We start from the raw sequence: 25,698 nt of genomic DNA on the forward strand, positions 1-25,698 counted from the left end.
GAGGGAGCTGTCATTTTGACCAGCCTGGGAACCAAGTCATATGAACAGGGTCAAAAGTAAGCTCATCTTCTCAGATAATTATTTTTCTCTTCTAAATCCAGAGATTATTCCTTGTTGAGATGGTCCTCATCTAGCATTTCCTTAGCTTTTCAAATATTTGCTTTCTCAGTATTGCACCCAATAATGTGTTAATGAAGAATGCCAGTTGAATAGGAAACTACAAAATTTTAGTTAGCGGTTGAAAATTCTAGATTAATAATGAATCTTTCATTGCCTGCAGATTTTCTCAAAAATGCAGATGCTGTGAAACTCTGCACCATCACTTGGACTCTGAGGAATAGGTGATTTAAACATCCATCCTATCCTTTAGATCAGATGTTAACCGAAAGTCACATCTCCAGCAATTCATGTTGATGTTAAAGACCCCCTGGCACTATTCGTTGAAGAGTAGGCAGTTATTTCACTTTCCTTGCATTTCATCCTGCCCAGCTCCACCTCAATCCCCTCTCTGGGCCTGCCACTGTCATGGCCCCAGGTTTAATTTTCAATTTATAAACTTTCTTTCTTTTGCAAATCTGTTTCCCACACTAATACCCCCAAGGCATCCCTGCGACCATCATCGGGCACCCATTCTCTCTGGTGGTCACCACTTGGTACTGCCAACCCCCCTACTTCCAGCTTCGAAAGGGACATGTTTCTCCTGCACCCTATTCTGAACAGTGTCTCTCCCCCACTCGCACTCTGAACAGTGTTCCATTGCCCCAGGCTCAGAAGAGAGTGTTGTTTCTATTTTATTTCATACTTATAGAATCTGCCACTTTGTATTTTTTATTTGCACTATTTATTTCCTGTCCCTTTTTCTACCCTCCCCCCGCTTCTTACAAAGGCATTGACTGCTGTGGAATAAAATTCCATTGGTCAGCAGCTCTCCAAGCTTGAACCTAATGGCCTTTCTTCATGTATGAGCTTAGATGGCAACCAGTGAGAGGTTATGCAACCTTGGGAGATATAGAAACTAACCTGACCCTGCCCATGTCCTGATGTGCAGTTTCCGATGGATCACTTGATAGCTGTCAGCACTAGTAAACTAGTAAATTCAGGTTGAATTTATTTCTTTCTCCCTTCATTGTTTAGGGATATTTAAGACCAATTGTAGCACCATAACTGCTGCCCTAATTGTGATCAGCTAATTCACTATAGGACAGGAATTGAACTTTGGACCTTCTGGCTTGCATGGCTTAGTACTAGGCCATGAGGTAAGTCAATCCCACTGCATTACATAGAATATACATAACAGAAACAGGCCATTCAGCCCAGCTGCTCTCTGCTGGTGTTTATTGCTTCAAATGAGTGTCCTCCAACTCTAATTGCCTCTTTTTATCCTGCCTCATATTCTCTCCATTTTCACTCCCTCATGACTGCATCAAAAATGCCGTTAAATGCATTCGTGCCACCTGCTTCAACAACTCCACATGGCACCAATCTTGTAAAGAAATTCCTCCTAAATTCTATTTTTGATCTGGTGGTTATGTTGTACTTTTGCCCCTTTGTTCTGAAGTACGAATTTTATTTGCCTGTGTGCCACTGTTTTTTTAATATTCTGGATTGACCAGAATACGAACTACTGCATGTGCTAATTGCAATATTTAGGATGTGTGGCAAAAGTGCTGAAAACAAAGGTTTGTAAATTTGTAAAATTAGTTTTGTCATAACAGTAACTTTCTCCAGAGGGTTTTGCCAGAGAGTGAATACTTTTGAAATACATTATTACTAAAAATAAGCTGAGAGCTGAGCAGCTTCAATTAAGAGCACCCCATCATGTCAAATGCTACTGTCTGTGAGAAACATCAGCCAGTGAGATTGTAAGTTTGCTTGTAGGCTTATGAGGATAAACTGAGTATTATTTTCCAAACCTCTTCATTGTGATATATCTATCTTTTGCATGCCACCCCTTGTTGACCAAGCTAGAATCATAGAATCGAAGAAATTTAAGTACAGAAAAGTCATAAAGTCACAAAGGTCTACAGCACAGAAAAAGGCCCTTCGACCCATTGAGTCTGCACCGGTCAAACAAGTATCTAACTATTCTAATCCCATTTTCCAGCACTAGGCCCATAGCCTTGTATGCCATGGCATCGCAAGTGCACATCCAAATACTTCTTAAATGTTAAAAGGGCCAGCAATTCCATGCTGGTGCTAGCCCCACATGAGCCATATACTCCAACCCCAATTTCCCCTGCTATTTCACTGTAACTTTTCTTTTTCAAGCGGTTACTTTCTTCCTGAATGGATTCAGTAGTCACTTGTGTAGTACATTGCATATATTCTACTACATGTGAAAGTTTAATCTAATCTTTCCCCTTTATGAGCGTAAGAAAAAGGAGCAGGATTAGAGCACTTGGCCCATTGAGCCTGCTCCACCATTCAATATGATCATGGCTGATCTTGGACTTCAGCACCATTTTCCTGCCCGCACCCCATATCCCTTAATTCCCCGAGAGACCAAAAAATCTGTCTATCCCAGCCTTAAATGTATTCAACAATGGGGAAACAACTCTGTAGGGTAGAGAATTCCAAGGATTCACAATCCTTTGAGTAAAGAAATTCCTCCGCATCTTAGTCCGAAATGATTGGCCCCTTATCCTAAGATTGTACCCCTGTGTTTTAGACTCCCTGAACAATAGAAACAATCTCTGTGTCCACCCTATCAAGTCCCTTCAGAATTTTATAACTTTCAATGAGATTGCCTCTCATTCTTCTAAACTGCAGAGAATATAAGCCCAGTTTACTCAGCCTCTCATCATATGTCAACCCCCTCATTTCAGGGACCAATTTAGTGAACTTTCACTGTACTGCCTCCAATGCAAGTATATAATTTTTTAAATGTGGAGACCAAAACTGCACCCAGTATTCCAGGTGCAGTCTCACCAAAACCCTGTACAACTGTAGCAAGACTACTTTATTCATTTACTCCAATCCCCTTGCTATAAAGGCCAACATGCCAATTGCCTTCCTAATTGTTTGCTGCACCTACATGCTAACTTTCTGCGGTCCTTGTACAAGCACACCCAAGTTTCTTTGATCATCAACATTTACAAATTTCTCACCTTTTAAAAAATACTTTGTTTCCTTTGACGGCCAAAATGAATAACTTCACACTTCCCTATATTATATTCCATCTGCCATCTTGTTCACCACTCACCTAACCTGTCTCTATCTCTTTGCAGCCTCTATGTGTCCTCCCCACTGCTTACCTCTCCACCTAGTTTGGTATCATCAGCAAACCTAGATACGTTACTCTCTGTCTCTTCATCTAAGTCATCAGTATAGATTGTAAATAGCTGAGGCCCCAGCACTGATCCTTTCAGCACTCCAATATTCACTGCCTGCCAACTTGAAAAAACCCTGTTTATGCCCACTCTCTGTTTTCTATCTGTTAACCAATCCTCTATCCATGTTAATAAAGTACCCTCAACTCCTATGCCCTTATTTTGCCCATTAACCTTTTAAGTGGCACCTTATCAAATGCCTTTTGGAAATCCACATATACTCCATCTACTGGTTCCCCTTTATCTACCTTACATCTTCAAAAAAACTCTAATAAATTTGTCAGGCAAGATTGCCCTTGTTCTTTGGCCCAACTTGCTCCTTGATACAACTTCTTCAACTAGTGGAAATAATTGTCTCCATCCCATTCAAAAATTTTAACATTTCTACTAGACATCCCTTAACTTTCTCTGCCCCAGTGTATCCAGTCTTTTCTGTTCCTCATCAGAGTTTTCCCTCTTATCCCTGGTATCAATCTGGGGAATCTAGAATATACTTTTTCCATGGCTGCAGTACCCTCACTTAACCAGCGTTTTGTACACATTCAACAACTTCTTGCTTTTGAATACAATTCCCCAAGTATAACAACCTCCTTGGGGGTTACCATTGACCAGAAACTGAACTGGTTCAGCCATATAAATACTGTGGCTACAAGAGCAGGTCAGAGCCTGGAAATTCAGCAGCGAGTAACTCGTTTCCTGACTCCTCAAAGTCTGTCAACCATCTATAAGGTGCAAGTCAGGAGTGTGATGGAATAATCTCCACTTGTCTGGATGAATGCAGACCAACAACATTCAAGAATCTCAACACCATGCAGGACAAAGCAGCCCACTTAATTGGCATCCCATCCAGCACCTTCAACACTCACTCCCTCCACCACCGACACACAGTGGCAGCAGTGTGTACCATCTGCAAGATGCACTGCAGTAACTTGCCAAAGATCCTTCAGTAGCAGCTTCCAAACCCGTGACCTCTACCACTGAGAAGGACACGAGCAGCAGATACATGGGAACACCACCACCTGCATGTTCCCCTCCAAGCCACTCACCGTTCTGACTTGGAAATATATCGCCGTTCCTTCACTGTCGCTGGGTCAAAATTCTGGAACTCTCCTTAACAGCACTGTGGGTGTACCTACACCACAGGGACTGCAGCGGTTCAAGAAGGTAGCTCAACACCACCTTCTCGAGGACAATTAGGGATGGGCAATAAATGCTGGCCTAGCCAGCGATGCCCACATCCCGTGAAAGAATTTAAAAAGCCCAGAGCCTCAATTTTTTTCAGTTGTAATCCTTCAAAGATCTCTGAATCTGCGCTCCTGAATCTCTCCCTTCCTCAAATTCACTGAGAATGCTACATTTCTAAGTGGTTAAGCAGAGTATGACAGTGTGTATCTGAATAGTTCAGACTTAGTATGTGTACAGGGTTCAAACCTGATCTGTACTGAATTTTCTGATTTGCGTCAGTGGTATTGCAGTTGGTCTCAGTGTGCTGAGTAATGTAGGCAGAGCTCGTGCTCCCCCCGGTCGCTGAACTGTATGGATGTTGGGTAAAGTCGAGATTGTTTCAACCATGCTGCTTCTGGACCTGTGGATGACTTGTCTAATTAAAGCCTACATCTTTGAGGGTTCGGTGACCTGATGTCTCCTTTGGCTTGATGTCAAGGTTTGTTTGATTATGTCCCTGTGAGCACCTCAAGATATTTCACCACGTTAAAGGTGCTATATGAACGAAAGCTGTTATTGATATTGCCTAAGAAGAATGACTACTTGAGCAAATTATCATAAAGGGGTCAACATCCCAAGGAGTCGTCGATATCTTCAAGAGAAGGTGAGGAGAGAAAAGTGATCAGGGAGAAAAAAATAATGCTGTCTTATAGTGATGGAAAATAGGTAAGTCCTTAACGAAGGCCAAAATTGCTGAGTGTTTTAGGATATTTACTTTGGTTCCATTTTATTGTTCTTGTATCTTGCAGAACTGTATGGGGAAACTTGCAGAGTACTAAGTTTGTGTTTCTTCTTGCATATTAGGGATGTTTCAGTATTCGCTGTCTTTGCAAGTGTCTTGATCGCGACCTCAAACCTCAGTGATGCTGTCCCTTGGGTCATAGTTGGAATGGGCCTGTTTGGGCTCAGTCTTTATATGGTTTTCAGAAGCTTCAGTTTATGGAGAACAGCAAAGCTCCAGCAATCCATGAGAAAATGCAGCATATGTCTGGAAAATATAGTGACAAATAGCCATGCCTTCGCCAGTCTTGTGCGAAAATCCCTCCGACAAATTCAGGAGACAGAAGTCATTTCGAGAGGGTTCACATTGTAAGTTGTTTTATACAAATATTGCTTTTTTATTTCAGTATCTACAGCAATTGAAGTTAGTTTATTTTTCAGTTCATTTTTGTTCTGCTGTGTAAAGTTCCATAATCTGTTGAAAATAGTGTCATTTTGTTAGATTAAAATGTTGTAATTGTAAACAAATGAGGGGTAGTAAGAATAATATACAGAGCATGTAGATACAGAGAATTGTCATGGAATGAAATGGAATTTTCACTTGATTAATAAACCTGCATGCCTTCTGAGGTCTGGAGAAGTGCTTTACATCATATTGCCAAAAGAAAACAAGATCACAATGCTAGCTAATGATTAAGTTAAAGCAACACATAGCGCTCTGAATATTGCCTGTCAGGGGCATCTTGGTTGGCTTCCTGCCACATGCTGAAATAATTTCCTGTAATAAACGACATCATCTTCAACCAATCCAATGTATGGCTGTGTGAGGTAACTTCATACTAAAGTCCCCAAGCACGCCAGTTATCAGCATGAAATTGCCTGATAAAACCAATTGAGAAGAGGAAACATATTATTTGAAGCATTATATTTGAATAGACTTTCTTGAACATCTTTTCTCACCATTTTATTTGATATTTTGCTTCATGCTTTGCCTACCCTGAATAACATCTGAAACATTTGCTTTATTCATACCTTCATTGTTTTGTAAATCTTAGCTGTGCTTAGAGTTAAATCTATATTTTCGTGTATGTATAACCCTAGGTGAAAGTCATATGATGTAAATGCGCTTTAGGAGCTACAAAACCTTATCCTTTTATTCATACATTTAAAATAAAAATTACTTTGATAATGAGTTTCAGTAAAGAATTATATAGGGAGTTTGATGTTTTTCTCTACAATTCTTTATTCATCCAATGGTACTGTTCAAGAAAGGAATCTCAAACTGTGCTTTAATTATAACTAGCTTTACAGAGAGATCTGTGCAATATTTAGAGCCAATTGTTTGTTTACCAGGGTGACTGCTGCATGTCCTGCCAGTAAGCTGGGGAGCTCCTGGCAACAGCAAGGTCAGCAGCTAATTGGCCTTCGGAAGGCAGTGTACAGATCACTGAGATGTACCTATCGAGCTTCTCGAGTCGCTACCTGCCAGATGCTGAAATCATATCCTTTTGTTATGAATGTCCTCACAAGACAGTCACCAAATATTCTATGTTTCCAAATTGCATTGATAAATTTAAAGCATAGATTCAGGAGTAGGTCAATTAGCTCCTCAAGCCTGAACTGCTATCCAATGAAATCATTGAACTGTGTCTTAACTGCATCCATTTGCCTTCACTCCATGTCCTTTTATAGCATTGTCTAGCAAAAATCTATTGATCACAGATTTAAAATTCTTAATTGAACTAGCAGCCACTGCTTTTAGTGGGAAGAAGTGTTTTGTAACTGCTCTTCTGAATGACCTGGTTCTGATTTTTAAGTTTAAATCCCCTTGTCCTAGATTCCCAGACCAGCATAAAAGTTTTTTTCTCTCTATCTGATCTGTTATTTACTTTCAAAATCCAAAGAAGCTCAATCAAATCAGCCTTAACCATCTATATTTCAGGGAATGCAAGTTTAGTTTATGTAATCCCTCTACTTAATGTAATGCTGCAAAAACTGAGTGCAACTGTATCTTAAAACTATGTTTGTGTATTGCTGATTAATTGACATGTACTCTATGGCAAAACGATTATGTCCAGACATTGCATCATTTTTTGAATAAACAAAGCATGGAGGACAATGCTGTCCCTGCTGCGTTTGCCACGGTAACGCCTCGACCAATCAGAGACAACTTGCCAACCAATCATAACCCCTTTTCTCATGCATTATAAGATGTTGTTCCCTTAGAAATTTGGTGTTCTTGCATCTGTCTAATGAGTGCAAGACGAAAACCTTCGACAGCATGTCTCTGTTTCAACAATACTCAAGTTCTGTACTATCAAAACTATGTTTCTTAATCTCATTAAGACTGGCTAATGCAGGTTAACAATGTCCCACCATATGAAATGAATAATAAATCGTGTTTAATTAAAATTAGCTGATAACAGCAAAACATTTGCAAATAAATGGAATTTAGGTATCTTGAATAGTGAGACCCATTACACACAGGGCAGGATTTTTCACTGGGCAGGTGGGGGCAGGCGGGAGCGGACAGGAAGCCAACCACCGGCTGTGATCGGCGCAGGACCGCAATTTCACGCTGGCGGGCCAATTGAGGCCTGCCCAGCAAAAAACGCATGCTCTTCAGTGCTCAGCGCTGCCTGTGGGAGCTCTGGAAAAGCTCTATGAGGCAGATGAAGAGTTTTGAAAATTAAAAATGAAGAATTTTAAATGTTAAAGAACATCCCCACATGTGACGCTGTCACATGAGCAGGGACATGTTAGAAATTAGGATGAAAGTTTTTTTTAAATGACGGATTGAAACCTCATCTCGCTGGTGAATGAGGTTTCGCAAAAAATGCAACGGCCGCTTGCCCTTTGCACCTGCCCGCCAACCGTAAGGTTGGATGGGCAGCGAAAAATTTAATTCAATTACATTTCTAATGGTTGCCGACTCCCGTGCACACCCACCAACCGAAATATCGCATGTCATTTTACGCTCGAGCGAGTCAGGTGCACGCCCACCCACTCAGCAAGAAATTCTGCCCACAATTTCTTTTTAAATTATTTTCTACTCAGGATGTGGGTGACACTGGCAAACCTACATTTATTGGCTATCGTAGTTGCCCTGAAAGTGATGGAGTGGCGGGAAGACCTTTTTGAACTGTGCGCACCTTTAACAGGCTGTGATGGTTTCCTGAACCCAGTAGCATCAGATATAAAAGACATCACATAGATGATAAATCCTAATCCAATTCTTCCTGTCAGACTTTCAACTCTATTCTCACAATGTTGTTAAGTCGGCAATGCCAGGATTTTGACACAGCGATGACGTTGTTTAGAACTAAAGCTACAATTATTCCCACCAAGAGTTACAGTACTGGCCTTAAAGATTGTAAGGAATCAAAAATCTAACAGGAAGAATTGTATTGGAATTTACCATTTGTGCCTGAAGTTTTATATTTGATATCATTGGGCTGGGTAAAGATTGTACTGAAACTGACCCAATTATATCGTCACTGCTAATGGTTATTGCAAATATAATACAGCGCTGCTAAAGTTTACTATCGAGTCTTAACTTACTTGGAAGACCTCAAGGACATGACAGAAAATTCAGGGTGCTAGAACCACTTTACTTAACTACACCTAACACCCTATCTTTAGATAATTCTATATTAATAAAGTTCACTATTCGAGATAGCAGCATGGCCTTGGCAGAGTTCTAATTGCATGAGTGCGCTTTAAAGTTAAGTCTAACTTGGACTTGTAGTTATAAAGGATGCAACCTCATTCATGCATAGCAGATCAGTTGGCGTGTCCAAATTTTCATTGGGCAAAATTTTTATCTCAGCAGGCAGGCGCGCACCCAGCCTGCTCGAGCATAAAATGATGCACGTTGATGTCAGGCAAGCATCCCATCGTCAACGTGCAGTCGCGCGATATTTCAGTCGACAGGCGCACATGGGAATCAGCAGCCCGCCCGCCAACAATTAAAAGGCCTGTTAAGGCCTTTAAAGTCGTAATTAACTTACATTTTTCGCTGCTTGTTGAACCTTATGGTTGGCGGACAGGCAAAAAAGCCAAACGGCCTTTGCCCTTTTCAGGAAACCTCATCCATGGGCGGGATGAGGTTTCCAACATCAAATAAAATTTTAATTTATTTATTTAATTAATTTTATTTAATTTATTTAATAACATGTCCCTGCTCATGTGACAGAGTCACATGAGGGGACATGTTGTATAACATTTTTAAGATTTTTTTTTTTTGAAAACTGTTCATCTCCCTGAGGCAGCTCTGTGCCTCAGAAAGATGTTCAAGTGCACACTTGCGCACATGCGGGAAGTTCGCGCTCACCCTCTCTCCATCCCCCCCCCCCCCCACACACACACACACTTCACACAGGCAGCGCTGTCGCTCACGTTTCACGCTGAGCAGGCCTTAACTGGCCCGCCAGCATGAAATCGCGGTCCAGCCCCAAGCACCAGGCGGCGGTCGGCTTCCCAACTGCCCCCGACAAGGGCAAAATTCTGCCCATTGATTTTGCTATGCAGATTTGAGTTTAGTTTTGCAATACACTGTCTGCCCACTGGAATTCTTCATTTTCTTAACATCTTCTTCATCTTAAAGTCTTGTTCAACTCCAGGATTTTCTCAAAATTTAGGTGGCCAGTGTTAAGCTGTAAGTTTCACAATTTTAGCCATAGGCAATTGGACTATTTGTAGCAAATAAATTGTCTGCAATCAGAGGAGGTTCACTCGACTGATCCTTGGGATGAAGAGGTTATCTCACGAGGGAAGGTTGGACATTGCTGGCCCTGTATCCATTGGAGTTTAGAAGATTGAGAGGTGATCTTAATGAAACATATAAGATTCTGAGGGGACTTGACAGGGTGGATGCTGAAAGGATGTTTCCCCATGTGGGAGAGACTAGAACTAGGGGACACAGTTTAAAAATAAGGTGTCTCCCATTTAAGACGGAGATGAGAAGAAATTTTTTCTCTTAAAGGATCATGAATCTTCGGAACTGTCTTCCCCAGAAAGAGTGGAGGCAGGGTCAGTGAATATTTTTAAGGCAGAGGTAGATAGATTCTTGACTAACAAGCGAGTCAAAGCTTATTGGGGGTAGGCGGAACATGGAGTTGACGCCACAATTGGATCAGCCATGATTTTATTGAATGGGGAGAGCAGGCTTGAAGGACCGAATGACCTACTCCTCCTAATTCATATGTTCAAATGTATCAATTGGAAACAATGATTCAGCTTGAAAAGAAATGCCTCCAAAATTGTGGATGGTGTATTAAGTATATTGCATAATAAAAATAGCTAATTTTTTTCCCCCCTGTTTCAACGATTTTACCACACTGTTATCAGCAGCTATACCAGGAGAAGTAACCCCATTTCTTTATACCTTATTGGAATTAAAGAAAACCCACCAGAAACTCTGTGTATCATATGTGCTGGTATCTGTCTAAACTTTAATATTGTGACTGGAAGACTAAAGGAAAATAAATCCTTTTGCCTATCTCTGAGCTAGTTTAGTAGCTCCTAAAAAGCCCAACTGTAGTGTTCACATTACATATACACTCATTTTATGCTGTTACCAATTACAAAACTAACTGGTTTGTTACTTTGCATATTCATCTTCCTTGAGAGTAGAATTTCTATAATACTGCAGTACCAATTTTAACTGAATTGATTTGAAGTAATTAACTTTCTATTTCACTCATCATTTGAGTGCAAAGTACTGTAGATGCTGGACATCTGAAATAAAAACAGCAAATGCTGGAGGAAAGATCGTCAACCTGAAACTTCAGCTCTCTCTCCGTGGATGCTACCAGACCCGCTAAGTTTTTCCAGCAGTTTCTGTTTTTATTTCAACATTTGAGCTAAATCTTACAGACTAAAATTGGGAGTCTTTAAATATGGAGACAAAGAAAATCAGCTTCTCAGAAATCATGGATTTTAAAGCTACATATTCCTCCAGTTTCATTAGCCAGTTACTGACTATAGAAGGGTGAAAAAAACAGGCTTTTTCCTGTTTTAGAAGTAACTTTGCTCCATGCGTGCTACAAAAAAATGCAGATGTGTTATTTGTCCTGAAGCCTTGAGCTCTGGCTTAGTAATTATGGCCTAAAACTGTTGTCTGTTCTTTTTGACCCTTGTGCTAATGTGTTTAAAAACTGAAAATGTTTGCGCAGAGTGTAGCCTCACTGTGATGTCAGTTATCAGCTCATTTCACTTTACATTATAGTCCAACGGTCTAAGTCATATTGTGTCTGATTATTTGCCAACGCATATTATATTTAAACGTTTTTCAAAGAAAGTGCCACACGTAAATCGGTCTAAATGGGCTAAGTCAGAATATGTTGCTTTGATTTGTTCGTTTACTCTGGTAAGACGTAAATATGGTTCAGAGAATGCACTGTTGAGTGCATGAGCCTGATAATGACTTCTTGTTATGATGCCTTAATTATTATTAAACCTATCCTCTTAACTCTGAAATTGATAATGTGACCAATTACCTTTCCGCAATCCCATTAAAGGAGCTTGGCATGGGACTCGGCGAGGAGGCTGTATCTGATGAGGAGGTTCAGGAGCTGACTGATGGTTACAGTCTCAGGCCCTTAAAGGTGTGGAACATTGCAACGCAAGATTGAAAAGGGATTTTGTACTTAACCAAAGTAAAACATTTAGAAATCAATGTTTATTAATCTAATATAATATGCATTTTAGGAAAATTTAGCTAAGTACATGAGGAAGAAAGGAATGTACCGATGAGATTAGATTAAGTAAGTCAGGAGGCAGCAGATGATGCTAGTGGTTTTCCTGTGCTGTAAGCACTATGTAATATGTAATATGTACATATCTTCCAATCAAAGGTTCATGAAAACAGTAACAATAATATAATGTTCCATCTAATATTTCTAAATAGATTAACTTTAATGGAGGACTGAGCATTTTATTTCCAGGGCGAAATAATCTTTAATACCACAGAATATGGCTTTATCATTGGTACTTTCTTTCCACAGGCACTGTTTTCAGTTGCATTGTGTTAAATTGCTTCTATTGCTGCACAACCAACTATGAGTGACTTCAGCAAATAACATTCTTTTTCCATCTATTCGTATATAAATCTGTTGTGGTCAGTGGTGCAGCAAGTTGGAGCTCCCAGCATCCTGTGCTATGAAGTTGCAAAATTTAGGTTTGTCCCTCCAAGTTTTCCCAGTGTCAACCCTAAAAGAAGCCAAGCAAAGGTCAAGTAATTAACCCATAGGAAGAGCGAATCAGAAGACCAGGCACACATGCTCAATCTTCTCTTTCGTCTCTGACTGAATGACAGAAGAAAAAAACACCATAAAATAAGGTCCCACCAGTACAATAAAAGACAGGAAGTAGCAGCGTATTTCCTGATTAACTCATTCCGTACGGATGCTATATATGCGCAGTAGGCGAATATAAAGGTCTCACAAGTGAGATAAACTCAACATTTCATTGTTTTCATTGCTAATCAAATGTTTTAAATACATGATGGTGCAGGACCTAGTTGTACCTGGAAGAAATCGGGTACGGACAAAAACCTCTTCACTAGTGATTATGGGACTATACCTATTTAAATGATTATCCCCGTTGCATGACTGGCAAAAAATAGTTAAGATATTTCAGTAAATATCTATTATTTTTGATGGATTTTTTCATGTTTAATAACAGTTTATCACAAAGGTATAATTCTTTCTGCATACAGGTACTCTTTCAGTTATGGGTGGGTCAAAGCTCGGAGTTCTTCAGACGCCTGGTTTTTTTACTGTCTCCAGTCCAGGCCCCGCACAAGTTCCGTAGTACTTCAGAGCACTTAGCACATCATGTGTTTGCAGAAGTAACCCACGATGTACCTCGCATCCTCACTACTTGCCTTGAAGAATTGAAACGCAGCTATGACTTCCATAGATACTTGCAGGTACAGCACCGTTCTGATTTGGAAGCCCCAACTAAGACCGAACAACAACCAAGGGAGCTGAAGAATGTATATACTGTAGTGCGTAGTCTGCAGCTCCACCTTAGAGCACTATTAAATGAGTAAGTTTGTGCATTTAACTGAAATATTGTGTTGTGTTAATGTTATTTGGTATCACTGCGCATGATTACAGATCTGTTCTGAAGCAATATTCTACAATAACAATAGAATATCAGGCGATTCAACATTAAAAATTGTTGTTTGGATCAGGACTTAAAATATTTTGGGATAGACTACTTTAAGCTTTCTACTGTTAGTTCAATTTATATATGCCGGCATCTTGAACAATTCAAAATAAGAAAAAAAAACTAAATCATAAGGTGTCTTGCAACGTAATTACTATAATTGTCATATGTTTTATTGTCTCATGAGCTGCTTTGGGATTTGTAAATATGTAATAAAATACACTCATAATGCCTCCCCGATACACAGGGTTATTACTTTAGAGGATTATCTGGAAAAGCTCCTCGAATCCCAGGAACAACATAAAATAACAGTGGAAGTATTCAATGGTCTGCATCAAAAACTGAAATCAATCCAGCCACATATGGAGGCGAGCATAAACTGCTGGGATGAGACAAGCAATCAGGTGGATAAACTAGTACACAAGTCTATGGACAACAAAGGTAATATTACAGAAAGAAGCCTGGACTGCAAGGGTGGCTGTGCATTTAGTGTGTGTAGAATAAATCAGAACTCTCCACGCCTTGGATCTTGCTCTCGGGACACTTCCTGCCAAAACTGCTGCACCCCTCTCCACTCTAACAAACCTTCTCAAAGCCCACTTCAATCAATCTTGATTTCTCCCTTCCTGACTCAGTGTGCATTTCCTTCTGCCTAGTTGTGCAGAGGTTTTTTTTTGGACTTTTCTTTGTTAAAGGCACTGTATAAATGCAAATTGTTCCTGAAATAGAAAAGTGTTTCTGCACACATTGAAACAGAGCAGGAAGCTAGTGTTTAGAATTAGTAACTTGCGCATTTATTTAAGCCATTTGCAATATTCTACAATAGCGTTTGTGTAATGCCTTTGCCAAGTTAATAGGTATGAATGACGGCCTTCTAAATGAACTATGACTGAAATTCCATTTAATCTGCTGAAGGTTAATTTAAAACTACAATACTAACTGTGTGTGACTACAGCATGTGTCATGATCCTTGCTTGCCTGTTAAACAACAGAACCCGCATCATACCACTCCAGCTACTGACAGTTGTTTCCGTGCCAGTGAAGTGTAGCTCTAAAGTTGGATTTTTTTGAACTGAAAGGCATTTCAGTTGTAAAGTACTTAACTATTCAGCAAGAACACAGGTCATTGAAAAGCGACTGTCTGAAAGAAAATTCCAGATTTAAAGTTAAAACGATCTTCACCAGCATCCTGTGTCAGGGCACCACTTTATTGCCTCTGCCCTGTCTGTCATAGTTCCTTTCTTTCCATTGTAAAAATTACTTTTAATTAGAGTCTAATTTGCAAGATTGGAAACAAGGATTTTCTAAGGTTTTTTTAAAAAATCATAGCAGTTGAAAAATGCTATCCCACTGCCAATAAACCTATTCTCTTTTCACTGTTCTGAAATTCTCCTCTTTAAATTAATCATGTGCTATTAATAGAGTGGTGCTTTCCAAGGCTCCACAGCACTAGGTAGGATATTGGATGAAGCAGGAGGCTCACAGGAAAATCACAGGTATCGTGCATGCAGTTTTCCATACATTAATGTCAATGGACAACACTCTGGAACCGCTTGGTTTGTTCTGTCCAGAACAGCACGCCTCTCTGTGAGACAACCAATGTGATCAATCTTTCCTGATTCCCTTTGGCTTCTTCCTTACCAACTCAATGACATGAAGCCTGGGCAGCTTTGCTTTGATAAATCACTATCATTTCCAACTCTACAATCCGTCAACCAGAATTTAGCTGGCCAAATTGTAGTTGATTACTTCTCAACCACTTTCAAACTGGATGTGGACACTGTACCTCAAATATTCAACTATAGGGACTTATAGTGAGGATAAACCTCCTTGCAGACAATACAACCATGTCCCATGTAGTTGAATTATGCCTGCTAATTAATCCATCAGCTTTGCATGTTGGTGATGACAATGCTGTCAGATGGCTGGAATTGATGTACAGAAAATTGTGGCAAAGCACCCTAAATTCTCCCAACATCTGCTTTGTCCAGGGACTCTCCAATGGTGTGTCACATTGAATGGTTTTGCTGCAGTTATTTCACTCATGTCCAAGAATTAACTGAATACAACTGGTTAGGGAATAAGTCATAACAGCATGCAGACTATTATTGTAGAAACAGTAAGCAGGAGGAAATCTTTGGAAGAAATATAGTCGTTGAATGCCCTTTTACTTTATAATGCCTGATTAACTTTTCCCTGTGTCTCATCCATTTCCCTCTTTATCCGTTCTGTAAAGCTTTGGTTAGACCTGATCTGTGTTCCCAATTATGTTCAGTTCTGGGTCATCGTTTGCAGTTGAATCGAGCATGACGCCAACTCAGGGTCGCGAATCTCTGCCATGTTCGTGTGACTAAACAGGCAGATTTTTAACCCACAGATCTTCAGGCACATGGGACAGGATGCCCCATAAGATAGCGGGATCCAGACTGCAGGATTTGCTTCTTTTTCTTTCCTTCTTTGCCGCCACTCTACCTCATCATTATGATGTTGTGACTCAAACTTTGATGCAACTAGATAGGCAAGTATCACTATTTTAAACGACTGGTAGCAAGCTCTTCCCAGTCATTAATATTAATGATGCCGCACTTCAAGGAGTTCTTCAGAATGTCTTTGAAACATTTTCTTTGCCCTCGCCTGGAACGCTAGGCATTTGACAGTTGAGAAAACAGGACCTGGCAGGGAAGACACTTTTTGACCATCCAAACACAATGCCCAGTCCATTGAAGCTAGTTTTGCAGGAGTTTTTCCTGAATGCTTGTGAAGCTGGCTTCAAGAAGGACATTAGCAAGGGGGGATAGGGGGTGGGGCATTTCCGTTTTGGTAATGTCACTGGACTAGTAATCCAGAGGCCCGGGATAATGCTTTGGTGACATGGGTTCAAATCCCACCATGGCAGCTGGCAGAGTTTAAATTCAATTAATAAATCTGGAATTAAAAGCAAGTCTCAGTAATGGTGACCATGGGCTGAATATTCCCCCTGTCGCGGGGGGATTGTGCGGGGGTGGGCCGGAGCGAGCGCAAACCCAATCGGAGCCCCCGATCAGGTGCGTGCCGCCATTTTACATGGGCAGCCAATTAAGGCTCGCCCAGTGGGTTGCACACCCGGAAGCACTGAGCGCTCCCTGTGCGGGCAGGGGGATTCCCTGAGTCGGGGCCTGCGTTCTTTCGCGTGCACAGAAATCTCCCTGAGGCATGGGGAGCTGCCTCAGGGAGATTAGTTTATGTTCTGGAAAATTTAATAAAGGTGAAAAAAAATTTTAAGGACATGTCCCCTCATGTGAAATTGTCACATGAGCTGGGACATGTCTCTTAATTTTTTCAAAATTTTTTATTTAATTAATAAACCCTTCATGAAACCTCATCCCGCCCGTGGATGAGGTTTCATGAAAAATGCGAAGGCCGCCTGGGCTCTTCGCCTGCCCGCCAACCTTAAGGTTGGACGGGCAGCATTGGTAACAACTTTAATTACTTTCTTAATGGCCTTAATAGGCCTTTGACAGTTCGGCAGGCGCGCAGCCAATGCGGCTGTGCACCCGCCAAACTGACAATCTAAATGATGTGTGGTGACATAAGGACGCCCGCCTGATGTCACCGCGCATCATTTTACGTGTTGGCAAGCGGGCCCCGCCCCCACTCGCTAACCGGAAAATTCGTCCCCATGAAACAATTGTTGGTTGTCATAAAAATCCACCTGGTTAACTAATGTCCTTTTGGGAATAAAACCTGCAGTCCTTACCTGATCTGACTTACCTGTGACTCCAGACCCATAGCAATTAACCTTAAATGCCCTCTGAAATGTCCTAGCAAGCCACCCAGTTGTGTCAAACCGCTACAAAGTAACTCTCTTCCTAAGAGCACTGTGGGTGTACTGACACCATGTGGACTGCAGCGGTCCACCACCTTCTCATGGACAATAAATATCAGCCTAGCAAGCAACACCCACATCTCGTAAAAAAATAAGCAAAAAAAGAAAATTAGCAGTTGTTCAACAGTCCTCCCATTGAATCCAGAGGATAATGTGGAAGCATTGCTGATGGAGTTTCTCTAAGGCTCTTGCATGTCGCTAATACACTGTCCAGGTCTCACTGCATTACAGGAGTGTGGTGACAACTGCTCTGTCCACTAGGACCTTTGTTGACTTGCGGAGGTCTTTGTTGTCAAACATTTGCTGCTGTAGTTTGTAGTAGGCTGAATTAGCGTGACTGATCTGGCGTTGGATCTCCTTGTCAATAGTGAGAGGTGGCTGCCAAGGCATGAGAAGTGCTCAAAATATTCCAGAGTCTCTCCTTCAACATATGTGGGAGGTGGAATATTTGTCTGACCAGGTGTGGGTTGATATGAGTTTTGTTTAGGCAACATTCAAGAACAAAATTCTTGTATGCAGAATTGAAGAGATTGAGTGCAACTTGAAAATCTGGTGAAGAATGGGCAACAACACTGCAGTCATTCCCAAAATGTAGATCATGTATGTCTATGGTGGTCAGTTCTGGATACCTCACCTCAGGAAGGATATATTGGCCTTGAAAGGAGTGTAGGGTAGATTCACCAGAATGATGCTGGCAGTGTTAAATTATGAGGACAGATTGCATTGACTAGGCTTGTACTTCTTTAAATATAAAAGATAGTGGTGTTTAAGTTGACTAATAGATTTGTTAGGGTAGATAGATTTGGGGGTCAACCCAAAAAAAGGGGTCATAACCTTAAAATTAAAACTAGGTCATTCAAAGATTATGCCAGGTAACGCTTCACACTTATCTGGAACTCTTCTTTTCCAGCCCCCATCCAACTCCCAAAGAAAGCTGTTGAGGCTGGGTGTCAATTGAAAATGTTCTAACTAGAGATTGGTAGATTTTGTTACGCAAGGATTTCAACAGATATTGAATCAAGTGGGTGAATGAAATTGAGATAAGAACAACAATGATCTAATTTGATGGAGCAACACTGGCTCGAGGGGCTGAATGGCCTCTTGTTCTTATGTTCCTAGCTAGCCCTCTAGATTTCTCCCTTGTGCATGTTTTATTGATGTGTTTGTTTTCCCTCCTTTATTAATGTGCAGGCCAGAATTGAGGCATGGCATGGAGTTCTTTTATCTAGTTTATAATGGCAAATAGAAGTTGAAACAGCCAAAATATCCCGTTCCTACTGGGAAACAACCTGAACAGGCCACCCTAAATGGCTTTGGTCATTGTGATACATGTAATGCGGTCTTCAGCTGGGGCCAATTCAAGAACATGTGGATTGTACTAGGTGCAGAATGGCTGCTGGATTCAATTTTGTCAAGTCCTGGGTCATTGAGCTGAAAACCAGTATAAACGTGGCATTTCCATAGCCTGAGCAGGATTTCTGTACTGAGACACAGAATGAATTTGGGACTTTTCCCACCAGAGTTAAAGCAACCTGTTTTTCCAGTTCACAACAAAATGTTGGCAAAGGAACGCCTTTTTAAAAGAAAACTTGGAAAGCTTCCATCCAGCTCTCCCAGCATGTATGGTCACTGTTTTGTTTTTCTTGCTTCCATTGATGCATACATGACAAAATGATAAGATGTTTTTCAGACTGGTTGGAAGAATGTGTTACATTGTTTAGAGAGATGGATTTTTAAAAAATTCTCGGGATGTGGTAATTACTGGCAAGGCCAGCACTTAATTTTGCTCTGAGAAAGTGGTGCTGAGTCGCCTTCTTGAATTGCTACAGTCTGCAAATGTTTTTTTACGATTGAGTGGCTTGCTAGGTTGCTTCAGAGTGCAGTTAAGAGTCAACCACTCAGTAGAAGCTAAAACAACTATAATGATCCCAAAAGTCCTCCTCACCCTCCCCCAACCATTACAGTTTCCAAATTTATCTTAAATGATTCCAAGGCTTTCACCTCCACCACTCTATCTGGGATTCCATTACATGTGTTGATCACACTGTTGTTCCTGATCTATCTAATCCTAAATTGGCCTTCTACTAGTTTGAACTTGAGTCAATGTTCCGTTCGTATAGTTTTAAGTTAAAGTAATACTGGGAGTATTTACCTTGTGGACAAACTTGAAGAACTGTCAGGAGACAGCTAAGTTAGAATAGGGTCTTTTGAATCAAGTATTGGATTTATCTCTTCTGGATATCATAAAATGAAAAATAATTATTTTGGGTGACTTTCATGCTCATTGAGATGGGAGGAGTTGGTGTTTGGGGAACGAAGCACCCTTTTCAGCATTTAAAAGTCAGTTTCTGCATCCTGGTACTGTGGTCAGGTTGGATTACCCCTCCATAGTTTTGACATGATATCTGAGCACCATTCTCAGAAGGCAATCCTATCAGCAGCAATGTGATGTTTCCATGCCAATATTCCTCTGGTATATCTGAATGAGACTAAAAGTTTGGTGGCGAATATCTATGCATTCTTTTGACTTATGCCTGACAGGAACAGGGTTGAGGCTGTTCCATGTTCACTTAAAATCATTAGAGTTTTCAATAGAGGGAGAACTTTCATCCCAGAAGTCTGGGCTGGATTTGAACCGAGGTCTCCAGAGGTGAAAGGGCACCCGTTTTCCCCAGACATTCCCTGTTTGTAAGTCTCTTAAGGAAATCAGCAATAAAGAATACTGTACAAAGGAAACTGTAAGAAAGATAAGTACCCAGTCTGTGCTGAAGGATAATGGACAATTAGAAGTGTTGTTTAAGATTTATTGTCTGGAGCAGCAGTTATATCCATGTGTTGCACTCAACTAATTAAAGGTTCTGCTTTGTTTGGGTTTGTCTTCTGCTTTCAATTGGCAAATGCTGGCAGTTGTGCCTCTGGATTCTGTCTGGCAATATAACAGACAATTGAAGTGTCAGCAGCCGCAGTAACTATTACTTATGAAGTATAATTTTACTTTCAGGAGTATTTATGAGATGTAGAACGTGCAAAACTTGATTATCTTGTCTATTTGCAGTGTCGGGACTGAGGGTTACATAGTGGTACATAGAATAGGTATGATCTAGGAGTGTAAAAACAACTGAAAATACTCCGTTGCGTCAGTAGCTTCCCAGGGCAACTAGAGATCCTGGCCTCGTCAGTGGTGCCCACATTCTGAGTTTTTTAAAATTCCAAAACTACATTGCATCAAGAATGCCAAGTAAAATATTTACTAGTAAAGTGTGTTTATGTTATTTTTTAATCCGTTAACAGCAAGAGCAGTGTAGTATGAATTAAGCTTTACAATTCCTCTGCAGACACTTGTCTGTTTGTCGTCCTTACTGCACTTTTGGTGCCCACTAAAAGCAAACCAAACCAGAAGATGTGTGCCTTTCTCTCTGTACAGTACACTCTTTGTTCTCAGCATTAAGTTTTTTAGGCTACGTGCAGTCAATTTATTAAAAATTTTGGACACTCATGTTTAGTCTTGGAATTTTATGACCTTACCTGAATAAATTGCATGTAGGAAACTGTAAAAGTAGAATTGCAAATATGTAACTTTCTAATATTTGTTTGCATTCAATATTAAAGCAATTTGGATTTCTGCCATATCTCATTGCTATCATGGTGCATGTGATCACCAGCACTTGTAGATGCAGTTTCATTAGCAGTTCTGCTACTGCAGGCATCACTGAATCATTTTAGCTGGTATAACTTCAGAGTTTCAGAAATAAGGTAATACAAAATCATACAGTCTGAAACTTAGGCCGGAATTGTCCGGCCCCTCACACCGGCGGGATTTTTCGGTCCTACTGACGTGAACAGAGATTCTAATGGCTCTCCAGCCCTGCCGCAGGGTAACCCCCCGCAAGGGTGCTGGAAAATTCCGGCCATAACGGTCTATGGTTTTGCAGTCATTTCTTAACATAGTCTTCTATAGATCTAGGTGCTGTTGAAATATAGTACAGTTCTACAGATTTTTTCCCACTGCTTTGTTTTTTTTGTTGTTGTAGGCAGACCTGCGGCACAGGACAATAATTTGCTACCATCCTGGAAACCCTCAACAAAATCTGTTGTACGGATAGAAGACCAGGATCCAGTCCCTGAAGAGCAGGTAAGGACATGTATGCACAGACTCATTCCGTGAAGAGCAGGTGCTTACTCCACTGCTGTCTCCATACTGAAAAGGTAGTGGAAACTCTATTTATATTTCTCGTCCTGTAGATTAAGGTGCAGAGCTGGCGGGACTCCAAGGAAATTGCTGTCCAAAGTTTAAAGTTATGGAATTTTGATTAAAAAGTTTATTTATTCATATCCAGATCGCTGCTATAGCTGAAAGTGAAATCTGATATTGTTAATTGTAAGTTACATTTTGTTGGAGTCTTTAAAGAGTAGGATTAATGTCTCATTCACCAGCAACTCAACTAGACACAAAACGTATTTCTTGTACCTCTGGTACCTATATAGGAACATAGGAGTTGGGAGCAGTAGGCAAAATATATAAATACAAATTCAGAATATACAAAATATTCTGAAGCGTATGCATTTATTTCATCTTTGCTTTACAGTTGTCAGACTGCTGATTCATGATGAGGCACTCACAGCTTCAAGACCCTAGCTAGCTGGCTTTCCTTCATTGTGTGAACCTAGAACCTTTCTGGAGTAGTGAACTGATAGATATGTCCATGTACATTGCATGCTATGTGCCAGTACATGTGTAGTTTCTTTAAAACTCTTGCCCCAGCTTTTTGTAGCTCTTGCCCCAGCTCTTTTTAGAACAGGTGAAGGGAAGGCATGTGCAAAGCTGTTTGAAACCAACCAGAAGAGTAGGAGGCAAGCAGACTGGGGAACAGCATGTTATTCCATTTTCATACATTTGAGCGTGGAGTCGGGCAGCACATTTGCTATCCACAGCCCACACTCATGAAGTTTCAAAGCAGATTAAACCGACCTTCTTGCTTATGCCAAATTCTCTAAATTTACAACTTTTACATTTACAGACAGGGCAAATTTCTTCCCAACAGCTAGACCTGTGAAGCTGGAATATATATTTTATTTTACTAAACTGTTGCTAGTCTGTTTGATATTACATCATGTTTAAATCTACCACCTAAATCATACTGTTGATTTCTCTCTATTTCTCTCCCTCTTTCTCTCGACTGCAGGAACTTGAGGCTTACGTAGAAGAATCTGACTCGGATGGAGAGTTCAGAGAGGGCACCTTTAACTACTTGTCACCAGAGGAGCGAGAAAAGGAGAAGCGAGAGAAGGAGGAATCCAGGAGAATGCTTCAGGAACTGAAAAGTGTGTTGGGGTTCAAGGCCTCCGAGCTGGAGAGGCAGAAGTGGAAGCAGCTACTTTTCAATGACCACGGTGAGCAATAGCATTACCCATGTTGAATTGGTAGAACTTTTATCATTGTTTACGAGATACAGATGATGCTGGCACAGCTGTTGTTATAGCCACTCAGTTGCCCTGGGAGAGTGGTGGTGAGCCACCTCCACCTACTGCAGTCCTTGTGATGGTGCTCCCACCAGTATTAACCTGGGAGCGAGGCAAATGCCTTTTTTGTTAGAAAACTCTAGTATTGGAGCAACTAGCATTATGACAGGAAAGGAAAGTAGGATTATGAGGAACGAGCAGAGAATAGGACTAATTGTACAGCTTTTTCAAAAAGCCGGCACAAACAGGATCCCATATGTCCTCCTGTGCTGCATGATTCTATGATTCTAATGCAGTTGTGAATAACAATGGTTAAAGTTCAGACATTTATCTTCACTGCATTTCTATTCAGTAAGGTTAGTTGAGATACATCAGGGAGAACTCCTCTGCTCATCTTTAAATAATGATGCGGGATCCTTGCATCTGAGAGGGGATAGCTTAATTTAGTGTCTCACCTTGTCACAAGATTTAGTGTGTCAGGTTTACTAGACTAATACCTGGAATGGATGGGTTGTCTTATAAGGAAAGGTTGGACAGGTTAGGCTTGTATCCACTGGAGTATAGAAGAGTAAGAGGCAACTTGATTGAAACATAAGATCCTGAGGGGTCTTGACTGGTTGGAGGTGGAAAGGATGTTTCCTCTTGTGGGAGAATCTAGAGCTGGGGATCACTGTTTAAAAATAAGGGGTCGCCCAGTTAAGACAAAGAGGAGGAGAATTTTTTTTCTCTGAAATCTTTGGAATTCTCTTCCTCAAAAAGTGGTGGAAGCAGAGCCTTTGAATAGTTTTAAGGTTACTGGGGTAGGTGAGAATGTGAAGTTGTGGTTAGAATCAGATCAGCCATGATCTTATTGAATGGCGGAGCAAGCTCGAGGGGCTGAGTGGCCTACTCCCAATTCATATGTTTGTATCCAAAAGACAGCATGTTAGATAGTGCCGCACTCCCTCGGTACTGCACTGAAGTGGCAACCTGGAGTTTGTGCTGAACTCTCTGGAGTAGGGTTTGAATCCTTGACCTTTTGACTCAAAAGCGAGAGTGTTTCCCAATGAGGCACAACTGATATTGTTTCATTTGAATAATGAAGAAAACCCAAGTAGGTGGATAAACTGTTTTACTAGCACTTAATTCCGTTATTTGGGATCTAATTTCAGTTTCTACCACTGGGTCCCAATCATTTATACAGCTGCCAGTGCTTTAGCTAAAGGGATGCAAGGGTTGTAAAGTGAGTAATTAAAAAAAAAGAAATGTGACAGATCAGCAAGACAGCTACATTTTGCAGTTAAAATAAAATAACCAACATACGATGTTCATTAAGAATGGGCTTTGCCATCTTTTAACTCAATAATTAACTAATTCTGTTGCACTTCAAAACTTTTTTATAGCTGCACTCAACACAATTTCATTTGCGGACTTTACACAGCTGGAGGGAGTCCCAGCGGAATGTCAGGAGGTGAATGCAAATGAGCAAAGTCATAAGGTTTGTGATAACAGCTTCCAACAGGCAGACACCAATCAAATAGACATCTTCAAGGATAGCAAAGAATGTTGCAGACCAATAGGACCAGAAGCTGTTGATGTACATCTGACTCATAGCAAAAACATTGATCCAAGTGACACTACCAGAATTGCTGAGGTAGATAGAAGCTCAGCTTGCTGTTCAGAGACAGCAGACAGTTCCGTAGAAGAGCAAGAAAATTCACATCCAGCTGTGTTTGAGCAGTTGCATACAGCTGTTAAACAGAGACTTACAGAAAGGCATGAGCCAATCTCCCTCCACTTTACCTCAGTTCTGGCAGCACAGGTTGCTGCTCGCTCACAGAGCTTTGCTTGCTTACCAGAACAGACTTTTGGGGATGATGATGATGAGGGAGAAGAGGACGATGATGCTACAGATAAAGATGTTGAAAGTATAAATCCTGGAGCTCAGTAAATACAGAGTGATTGGAGCATGCAAGGCTTTATTTATTATTTAAAAGCACGTCAGTGCTGCAATGCAGAAAACACTCGCTGTAACAAGGACTGTGAATCATTTTGTTTAGCAAAGTGAATAACTTGTACCTTGCTGTGTGAATTTTCACTATAAACAAAATAATACAATGAGGATTCTCTATGATGGCAATCCTACATGATGATGAAAGGAACATTTGGATGCTGCTGGACTTGGAATGACCTATTCAGCAGCCACTTGTTTCTTCTTATTACCTTCCTGTGCTTCTACCTCATGTGAAGGATTTGAGTAATAGGTTCTAGGGAAGTCAGTTACAAATCCTTTGGACCTATGTATGAACCTCTTAAGGGGCAGGCACAGCCTTCTACATAATCCCAACAATATCACTCTGCACCTGGTTACTGACGATGTACCAAGTGAAAAAAGTGCAGTGTAGAGCAACTAATGCCTCACTACCTCCAAGAGTTACTGGACTAGTTCCCGGACTAATCCAAAGATCGCAAGTACGTTTCCCACCGTGGCAGTTTGAGAGCTTGAATTCAGTTTAAAAAATCTGGAAGTAAAATCAAAATCAGGTATTGGTAAAAGTGACCATGAAGCTGTCAGATTGCTGTGCCTTCTGAAATAGGCTAGCAAACCACTCGGTTATGTTTATGAACTTGGGAATGGCAATAAATGCCAGCCTTACCAGTGACCAATCCAAGAATGAGTTTAAAAAATAATTCTTCATCCTACCATCTCACCAACAAGATTATAACAGCAACTGGTGTAAGCTTTGTTTTTAACTATTTCAAAAATAAGTAAGAAATAGTTTGGCCTTCAGCAATACCTATCTATGTTTACTGATTTAAAATCACAAAAGTATCTCATAAACTTTCCTCAGCCAGCTCACCAGTTGAAGGGCTGCAGGCTGCACTCTGCGGTGCAGCTCCATCACCTCCTCACTCAACAATAGTGTGAGCACACACTGTAATCAC

The 25,698-nt window shown here is 40.7% G+C and overlaps 1 protein-coding gene across 1 annotated transcript in view; it reads left to right on the forward strand.

The window, feature by feature from the left end:
* vezt (vezatin, adherens junctions transmembrane protein) overlaps positions 1-24,719 on the forward strand; it is a 79,987-nt gene extending 55,268 nt beyond the window's left edge. Inside the window, exons 5-12 of the mRNA XM_078553695.1 lie at positions 5,358-5,642; positions 6,627-6,773; positions 11,734-11,881; positions 12,994-13,325; positions 13,696-13,889; positions 21,345-21,445; positions 22,497-22,704; positions 24,156-24,719. Of these exons, the coding sequence (XP_078409821.1) occupies positions 5,358-5,642; positions 6,627-6,773; positions 11,734-11,881; positions 12,994-13,325; positions 13,696-13,889; positions 21,345-21,445; positions 22,497-22,704; positions 24,156-24,703 (1,963 nt within the window). The 3' untranslated portion in view covers positions 24,704-24,719. The remainder of the gene's footprint in view (positions 1-5,357; positions 5,643-6,626; positions 6,774-11,733; positions 11,882-12,993; positions 13,326-13,695; positions 13,890-21,344; positions 21,446-22,496; positions 22,705-24,155) is intronic.
* The last annotated feature ends 979 nt before the right edge of the window (positions 24,720-25,698 follow it).

Source organism: Cetorhinus maximus, chromosome 12 (assembly GCF_964194155.1).
Source record: "Cetorhinus maximus chromosome 12, sCetMax3.hap1.1, whole genome shotgun sequence".
In the NCBI taxonomy this organism is placed as follows: domain Eukaryota; kingdom Metazoa; phylum Chordata; class Chondrichthyes; order Lamniformes; family Cetorhinidae; genus Cetorhinus; species Cetorhinus maximus.